This window comes from Epinephelus moara, chromosome 22 (genome assembly GCF_006386435.1).
Source record: "Epinephelus moara isolate mb chromosome 22, YSFRI_EMoa_1.0, whole genome shotgun sequence".
In the NCBI taxonomy this organism is placed as follows: domain Eukaryota; kingdom Metazoa; phylum Chordata; class Actinopteri; order Perciformes; family Serranidae; genus Epinephelus; species Epinephelus moara.
In genome coordinates this window covers 33627326-33637275 of record NC_065527.1, presented here as the reverse complement: position 1 = coordinate 33637275, position 9950 = coordinate 33627326, and the positions used below count along the sequence as shown (strand labels likewise).

Below are 9950 nucleotides of genomic sequence, written 5' to 3'. Positions count from 1 at the left end.
AATTCTCCTGTTTTGTCTTTCTGTCACAGAAGAGGTTTTAATTTTTATGAGGTTGTTATGCACAACTCCTCTTTGTTTAATTTTAGATTTAAATAATTTAGGTGGTCGGGGGACAGACACCGTTTGTATAAAACTATGAAAACTATGGCTGGGTAACTGCACTAGAAGCTCAGAGAGGCGTATAGGACTGCGTCTCCGAGTCCTGGTCTCAACTCTGGGTTGTCAGGGATTTAAATTGCTAATAAAGTTTGCCAGGTTCCTAGAAATGAGAGCAGCTCCATCCAAAGTGGGATGAATGCCGTCTCTCCTAATAAGACCAGGTTTTCCCCACTCTTTAAACCACTCTGCCAGGAAGCCATCANCAGAGAGGCGTATAGGACTGCGTCTCCGAGTCCTGGTCTCAACTCTGGGTTGTCAGGGATTTAAATTGCTAATAAAGTTTGCCAGGTTCCTAGAAATGAGAGCAGCTCCATCCAAAGTGGGATGAATGCCGTCTCTCCTAATAAGACCAGGTTTTCCCCACTCTTTAAACCACTCTGCCAGGAAGCCATCACTGCCTGGGGTTTTATTCGATTTTAAATCGCTAATTGCATAATTTATCTCTTTCAACGTAATACCTGATAAGAAATTGTCATTCTGTCTTTTACCAATACTAGGCAAGTCCAAATCTTTAAGAACATTTTTTGTTAGCTCCACATCCGTATCAGAGGCTTTGGTGTATCATTCTTGATTGTAATTTAAGAAAATGGTCTTTTCTTCTTCCAGATGATATTTCAATTGATTTGTTTCTGGGTCTCGACTCTTATGTATGGTACGATCCAGTTGCTGCTTACGTAAACGTCTAGCTAGCAGTTTGGCAGCTCTAGGGCCAAACTCATAATAGGTCTGTTAATAAAATCATGCCTTCTTCTCCACATCTTCCTCTAACAAGTCATTAATCTGCTTCCTTAATTGTTGAATATGCACTAATAGATCTGAGTCTCTGTTTTTTTTATGCTGCTGCTTTGCATTAGATGGTTCCAATAAAAGATTATTATATTCTATGGTTTTCTTTTTTTTGTTTGAGGCAGCTAAGGCAATCAGTTTACCACGTATGACTGCCTTCAATGAGTCCCACAGTATAGAAGGATCTACCGCTCCATTATCGTTAATTTCCAGATATTCTTTTATTTCCAATTTAATCAGTTCCACAGTTTTTTTTGTTATTTAACATTCCTACCTTTAATCTCCAAACTGTATTCCTCCTCCTTTTATCTAAGTGAACTTTAAGGTAAAGTGCAATGTGATCAGACATATCAGAGACCCCTATTCTGCATTCTTTCACCCTGTAACAGTCACTTTTTGGCATAAAAAAATAGTCTAACCTGGAGTATGTATTGTGTGGAAATGAATGATAGATTATGATAGATCTTGGTGCCGAGTTGGGGCCCGGTTTTGGCGCCAGAGCTCTGTGGGCGCGTTCGGTCCGGAGCAGCTTTACAACAAACTCCTTCACTGATCCGCCCTCCGCGCCCTCTGGTACACTGTGTATCTGCAGATTGTTTCGTCTGGCTCTCGACTCCAAGTCATTCAATTTGTCCTCCAGTTTCTGTTGGTCCTGTACCGCATGCTGAAGAGCAGCATTAGCTGCCACACTCCACGTTTCCATGTCATCGATCCGGGTAGCCACTTCACTAACTTTCTCACTCTGCTCCTGCATGGCTAGCATGTTAGCCGCAAGCTGTTGGTTAACTTCTCGTTTGATGTCCAGAAACTCTCCTCTCATATCACGCTTCATTTCTTCTTTGAACATTTTAAGGTCTTGTTTTAGCTCAGACTGAAAGTTGCTAATCTGTTTACTTATAACTTCAAACCCCGTGTGTGCCACACCGTCGCCATGATGGCCTTCCTCCGCCCACACGTCTTCTCCGACTTGTTCTGCACGAATTAAATCCTTCCCAGGTTTATCCGACATCCCAGATAGCTTTGATACCTCTAAATTGCGTCTCCGGGGGTCTTAAAAATGCCAACTCACGGGAGCAAAGTGCTCAGTCTGCCATCTAGTTCTGCAGCCAACAGGAAGTCTATGCATTTTATTATTGATTTTTAAGTCTTTATTTAAAAAAAAAAATGTATGCATTTTCTCATTATGCATGTGTGTGTGCGTGTGTGCATGCGTGCTTGCGTTATATGTGGGGGGTGGGAGGGGCAGGTTTTTCATTGTTTTTATTTTGTGAAGCACTTTGTGTTGCATTGTTAATGTATGAAAAGTGCTATATAAATAAAGTTTGATTTGATTTGATTTGATTTGATTTGAGTGTGGACCTATAGCTGGAGACGTGCCAGTTCACCTCTCAGGTACTGTCAAGGTGCCCTTGAGCAAAGCACAGAACCCAAAACAGCTCACAGTGCCTGACCATGAGCTGCCCCATCCCTCTAACATCTCTTCAAACTACATGTCGCTTGGGGCGTCGGTGGCATAGTGGTAGAGTTGGCGCCTCATTTACAAGGCTGCTGCCGCAGCGGCCTGGGTTCAACTCCAGCTTGTGGCCATTTGCTGCATGTCACTCCCCCTCTCTCTCCCCCCTTCACGCTTGTCTGTCTTGTCCATTTAAGGCTAAAAGTGCCAAAAAAAAATGTCTTTAACAACAACAAAAAAAACACTACATGTCTCTGAGTCCTGTGTGTGTTTGTGTAAGGTAACAATGGAGTGAAAAAAAAAAATTTCTCCTTCTCCTTCCTGTTCTTTTCAGACGACGGCTCTGAGCAGCATGGACCGGTGGATCTGCTCTAGGCTCTACAGCACAGTGGTACAGTGTGAGCGGGCCTTTGAAGCCTATGAGCTGCATACTGTCACATCTGCCCTGTACTCCTTCTGGGTCCACAGCCTGTGTGATGTCTACATCGTGAGGAGCACAACTTTCACATTGCATTATTTGATGTTAGATTAGTAATGAGATCATTACTTGTTTCCTTTGTATTAGCAGTAATCTCCTTCCTGCTTAGTCTAAAAAGGAAGGGTAATATGTTTCCCTGATTCATTCATGGCAACAGGGTATCAAAGATTGATGTAAACGTATGCGCGTAAATATAACCAGAGTGTTTGATGTGAACCAATAGTAGCTAACCTGTTGTAAGAAAAAAGTAACCAGTTTTTGTCATTTCCTTTTCTGTATGTTTGTCCTGCAGGAGTGTGTGAAGCCTGTGCTGGTCCGGCAGGATGAGGGGGCAGTGGTCCAGACAGACACAGAGCACAGTGTCAGAGCAAGGCAGGTGGCCAACAGTGTCCTCTATCACTGTGTGTCTATGTCTCTGGCCTTGCTCTCCCCCTTCATGCCCTTCATCACCGAGGAGCTGTGGCAGAGACTCCAGCCATTCATATGTGGAGCTGCTACCCAGACCACTCTGTGTTTACAGCCATACCCCTGCTCCTCTCAGCTGGTAGGACCATAACCATCAAACGTCCCCACAACCTCCAGTTTACATGAAAATATTTATGCTCCAGTGGGATCTAGCCATGCAGATGCTTTTGGGTTTTTTTGTTCAGGTTTTCCAGATATCTGCTGTAGTGGAGGTAATTTCATTGTTTTTTCTGTTGAAAAACAAACCAGATTTTGATTTTGCTTTAATTTCAAGGGTCAGTGGGTATGATTTAGGGAGATTTAGTGGCAGCTAGCCGTGAGGCAAACAGACTGCAACCAGCAGAAAATTCTCCCAGCTCGGGGTGGGTGATATCACCCTGATATAATATCACGATATTTTAGGGTATTTTTGCGATGACAATATTCTTGATGATGAGGCAGATTAGTAAAAAATATATTTTGTTATTAATTTAAGAACATACAAGTGCAACAAAATAAGTGATAACGTTTTATATGTCAACTTTAGTTTTCCTTCAAATATTAAGTAAAAACTAAACAAAAATGATCTCTCATTTCTTTAGTTTGTGAACAGCAGTAACTCATTCAGATTCTGTATGCAATATTAACAGTACAATAAAATAAAACTGACCACAAATTACACATTTAAACAGTTCCCAAATATGTCGGTGAAGATTCTCATTCATCCAGGTCATGGTAGTTGTAAGTGCTACATTGTAGGCAATTGGACTTGCTTGAGTTTCTTGAAGATGTTACACCTCTCATCCAAGAGGCTTCTTTGGTTCTAAGAGACTGGTGCAGTTGCAGGCTTTAAACTCTGTGTGGGTGTAAACCCTTACAGAGTTGTTGAGGTCACATGTGAGCTCTGAGTTTTAGAGTTGTTAAGGTCGCATGTGAGTCGTTGACCCATCCGGCCAACATACAGTATGTGTCGTTAGGGTTAGATGGGTCCAGGTGAGAATGGATGAGGGGAGGTTTCCACCCATTCCGTTTCACCAACAATCCGTTAGAAGTCCAGTTGCCTACGATTTAGCACTTATGAGTTCCCAAAAACAAAAAAATGTACCCTGGGGTCTACATATATACTGTATATATATGTATGTATATATATAAATCAACAAGCGATTTCCTTCTCTTTTAGCAAAATCCTAAATGATTGAGTTGGGGGTTTTTTCCACTTGGACCTTAATGCTCTGCCATTTCTCCTCTAATCATCACACTGTAACCTGTGATAGCCTGTTGTGCTACCATAACTATTGCACATTGACATATAGGTAGTTTTTTTGAGCATCACTTAGGTCTACATTACCAAAAGTTATGACAAAATGACTTGACAACACTGATTCTCGTGTGCGCACAGCAAGAGAAGAAAGGGAGAGACGCTGTGCTATTGCCAGAGGAGCCGCTAAATGCGTTCCCTCTGAGCGGTGACTCTCTAAAAGAGTGAAAAGTCCGGGGCTGTCCATCTACTATATGTGATATACTGTTTATGGATACGTATCCCATATACCCCCACTTCAAAAAATCTGAACTATCCCTTTAGCTGCACAGTAAAATAATTCTGATAGCACAGGGAGCTCTACTACTCGAAGAGGCTCTCAAGATGCAAAAAGGCATTTATTACATCTCCAAAAGATGACTGTGTGAAAAATGCCTTTCACATTTTTTTCTGTAAGGGTATTTTTTCTATGGAACTGTCTACTGTACCTTGCCTACACACACCATACTACACAAACAGGTAATCCTACCATGCTCTGGCCTAAGTCTGTCATGTTGCAACTGGCTTGGATGTATTTAGTATTGGACATTTAGATTGCATTGTTAAAAATGATACTGATCCGCTATACAGGCCAAACAGACGGTGAGGTTGAAGTTACGACTGCTTGTCATCTCCTATATACATGATCTTTGTGCGTACTTGACTAAATGTGTTCTGTTAATTTGGCCTGGATTTTTTTTTACTTTTCATGTGTTCTAGCTGATGTGGTGTTTTTTTAACCTCTTCATCCTGCCAGGCACACTGGCATTTCCCAGAAGAAGAAAGAGATTTCCTGCTGGTGCGGGAAGTGATCCGGGTGGCCCGCTCGCTACGAGCCCAGTGTGGCATGACCAAAGAAAAACCAGCTAGTAAGTCATATAACAGTTAAATTTCATTAAAAAAAAAACCACTTCACTGATGAATGCTCAAAGACTGCTAGATATAAATCTAGTTCTGTTTTCATGCAAGAAGTTAATTGATGAGCCTCATTATTGATAAACTAATGAATGCAGGGATTATTAAACGTGTGCTGTGTTCAGGTGTTTTGTTAACATGTTGCTTGTATGTTGTGTGTTTCAGTGTGGGCAGTGTGTTCGCCCAGTCAGGCCCAGGTCCTCCTTCATTTTGAGTCAGCTGTTTGGACATTAAGCCAGATCTTCTGCCTCCATATCTACTGTCCGGATAGCACAGACAACCTCCTCTCTGCCCATTCTACTCCTCCACCTAAAGGAAGCCTCATCGGTGTAGTGGACCAAACGTGTCAGCTACACCTCCACGTTCAGGTATGTATCAACTTCAGCCCTTAACTGTGTCTCATAAGCCAATGATACAGTCAGGTCCACAAAGTGAAGTGGGATTTACAGGGTTGATTGTGATGTCAGTCCCCCAACTCCTTGATTAGTGGATGACAAAAAATAATCAGTAATCAATGAATCTTTTCAGATGTTTATTCAGTAATAAAGCTTTCACTCTCTGGTTCTACCTTCTTAAATGTGACAATTTGCTGCATCTCTTGATATTATATCATGGCAAATGAAATATCTTTGGGTTTTGGACAGACAAAAGTTATTTAGAGACACAGACACTGCTGAAATTTCATAGACTAATATTCCAAATAATAATTGACAAATTAGTCTACAATGCAAAAAATCTGATAGTTCACTGTTGGAGCCAGCCTTGTGTGGCTATCATATCACTTTGACGATGGCTTTATTGTTCAGCTTCAGAGACTGTGTGTGCAGTTAAACACAGAAAACAACAGGTGCAAGTGTTTTGAAAGGCATATCACACTTTTGGGTACAATGGCTCAACAAGCGAATAAACTGTGTGCAATAAATAGGGGCACTCTTTGCTTTGAGACACATTGTTATCAGTATGTTGTCATTGCTGTTGGGCCAAAAAGTTAGCTCATTCACAAGTAACTGCAGCTCTGAGATGATATAGTATCCAAAAACAGTTTGCAATACAAACATATAGTCAAGCAGTGAGTGTCCTGAGATTTGGCCAGATGAACAGCACACCTCCAGCCAGCACAAATAAAAAACTCTTTAGATTTACACAAACCAATCCATTTTTCTTATTCAAAACTATAAATTTTGCCAAAAGGTTTGCAGCTTTTTATTTGATCATATGAAAATGTGTGTGAATAATGTATGACACAAGTCAATTGTAAAGTTAAAATGCGTCATTACTGATTAGTATTAAAGTCAAGATAAAAACTGTTTTTTTTTTTAAAGATTTGTTTATTCAAAAAAAAATATTCTGTACAGCATTGCTCATAGTAGAGTACAATATAGATATCTTTTTTCTTTTTTTAAAACCCAACCAAAATATAATATATATACTAACATATTATAGAGCAAATAAAAAACAGTAATAAACAGTATTATACATAAAAATACGAACATTCACATACACAAAACACCCAAAATGGGTACATAGTGGAAAACAAATGCTTGATGGGTTCAACTGGTAGGAAGCTGAACTAGCTCGTTGAAATGATGTATGAAGGGCTGCCATATGTCATAGAATTTCTTACTTGAGCCTCTCAGTGTGTATTTTATTTTCTCAAGTTTCAAAAAGAACATGACATCATTAAGCCATTGGGCTGTGGAAGGGCTCTTGGCGGACTTCCAGTGTAGTAGTATTACACGTCTAGCTAATAGGGAAGTGAATGCAATGATTTGTTTTTGTTTAGGGTTAAAAGTAACCTCAACAGAGGGGGTTCCAAAAATTGCTATAAGTGGACATGGTTGCAAAACAAAGTCAAGGACTGAAGACAAAGTGGTAAAAAAACTGCCCCAGTAAGCTTGGAGTGCCGGATACATATAAAACATATGGCTCAAGTCGCAAGGAGTTTGCCGGCATCTGCTGCATTTATCCTCCACCTCCGGATAGAATTTGGAAAGCCTGGATTTGGAGAGATGGGCTCTGTGCAGTACTTTAAGTTGTATGAGGCTAAAGCGAGCACAGGACGTAGTAGAGTGTATTCTGTCCATAGCCTTGTCCCACCACACGTCACTGAATTCCATTCCCAACTCCCGTTCCCATTTCGTCCTAACTTTAGTAGGACCACTGTCATTGAATGACATGAGGGCACCATAGATCCTAGAAATGGAGCCCCTTTGGAGTGGGCTTAAAGTGAATAGGTCTGCCCATGGCTGATTGGGGGGGAGCGAAGGAAAGGAGGGGAACAAGGTAGAAGAGCAGTGTCTCAGTTGAAAGTATCTGAAGAGATGGGACGGGGGGAGCCCAAAGGAAGAAGCTAAACACAAAGCACCCCCCCTCCACATACAAGTCTTTAAACGTCTTGATACCTTTACTGTGCCAGATAGAAAAGGTTGAGTCTAAAGTTGAGGGGGGGAACAGATGATTATTACAAATAGGAGTCGATACTGATGCAGAACAGAACTTAAAATGGCATCTAAATTGCTGCCAAATCCATAAAGTAGTAAGAACAACTGGGTTATCTGAATATTGGCTATATTTCAAAGGCAGTGAAGAGTGGAGAAGGGCTGAGGGGGAAGATGATGTGCAAGAGCGGGTCTNTCAATGAAGAAAGGCAAAGCGCTAGCCTCCCGTTGTCATTCATCTCAGCTAACGGCCGGGCTCAACCGAGTCCCGTAGCAGCTCGCCACTGCGGTCAAGCCAGCCGTGGTTCGCTTTTGCTTGGTCAAATCAGCCACACGTTTTTTTCTAGTGTGCGAATCTGCTAACATTTACGGTAATCGTAATGAAACGGCTCTGAAGAGCTGCTGGTAGTGACTGTGGGTCAGACTGCAGAGGACAAGTTGAAGGATATTTTGCTGAACTTTGATGTAGAATAAAAAACTTATTTTCCATAAGTAGTCCATGATTCATATACCGCTGAAATAAGTACTTCCTAGACTACGTGCATGAATAATATGAAGTACTTTTACTGTGTACTTTTTGAGTAATCCTGTGTCAAAATCCTTAACAGAGGACAAGATCAAGGATATTTTGCCGAACTTTGACGTAGAATAAAACACTTATTTTCCATAAGTAGTCAAAGATTCATATACCGCTGAACGAAGTACTTCCTAGACTATGTGCATGCATAATATGAAGTATTTTTACTGTGTAGTTTTCGAGTAATCCTTTGTCAAAATCCTGAACAGAGGATAGGATTAAGGATATTTCACCCAACTTTGATGTGGAATAAAAAACGTATTTTCCATAAGTAGTCCATGATTCGTATACCGCTGACCTAAGTACTTCCTAGACTATGTGCATGAATAATATGAAGTACTTTTACTGTGTACTTTTTGAGTAATCCTGTGTCAAAATCCTTAAGAGGACAAGATCAAGGATATTTTGCCGAACTTTGACGTAGAATAAAACACTTATTTTCCATAAGTAGTCAAAGGTTCATATACCACTGAACTTAGTACTTCCTAGACTATGTGCATGCATAATATGAAGTATTTTTACTTTGTAGTTTTCGAGTAATCCTGTGTCAAAATCCTTAACAGAGGATAAGATTAAGGATATTTCACCCAACTTTGATGTGGAATAAAAAACTTATTTTCCATAAGTAGTCTGTGATTCATATACCGGTGAACTTAGTACTCCCTAGACTACGTGCATGAATAATGTGAAGTACTTTTACTGTGTACTTTTCGAGTAATCCTTTGTCAAAATCCTTAACAGATCACAAAATCAAGAATATTTCACCCAAATTTGATGTGGAATAAAAAACTTATTTTCCATAAGTAGTCTGTGATTCATATACCGCTGAACTTAGTACTTCCTAGACTACTTGCATGCATAATATGAAGTACTTTTACTGTGTAGTTTTCGAGTAATCCTTTGTCAAAATCCTTAACAGATCACAAGATCAAGGATATTTCACCCAACTATGATGTGGAATAAAAAACTTATTTTCCATAAGTAGTCCATGATTCATATACTGCTGAACTTAGTACTTCCTGGACTATGTGCATGAATAATATGAAGTACTTTTACTGTGTACTTTTTGAGTAATCCTGTGTCAAAATCCTTAACAGAGGACAAGATCAATGATATTTTGCCGAACTTTGACGTAGAATAAAACACTTATTTTCCATAAGTAGTCAAAGATTCATATACCGCTGAACTAAGTACTTCCTAGACTATGTGCATGAATAATATGAAGTATTTTTACTGTGTAGTTTTTGAGTAATCCTGTGTCAAAATCCTTAACAGAGGATAAGATTAAGGATATTTCACCCAACTTTGATGTGGAATAAAAAACTTATTTTCCATAAGTAGTCCAAGATTCATATACCGCTGAACTTAGTACTCCCTACACTACGTGCATGCATAATATGAAG

The 9950-nt window shown here is 40.1% G+C and overlaps 1 protein-coding gene across 3 annotated transcripts in view; it reads left to right on the top strand.

Annotated features, from left to right (window-relative positions):
* Positions 1-9950, top strand: part of vars2 (valyl-tRNA synthetase 2, mitochondrial) — a 115460-nt gene that overhangs the window by 94809 nt on the left and 10701 nt on the right. For all 3 annotated transcript variants that reach the window (XM_050033968.1, XM_050033966.1, XM_050033967.1), the window contains exons 25-28: positions 2733-2885; positions 3169-3420; positions 5375-5486; positions 5698-5900. In XM_050033968.1, coding sequence (XP_049889925.1) covers positions 2733-2885; positions 3169-3420; positions 5375-5486; positions 5698-5900 — 720 coding nt within the window. The remainder of the gene's footprint in view (positions 1-2732; positions 2886-3168; positions 3421-5374; positions 5487-5697; positions 5901-9950) is intronic.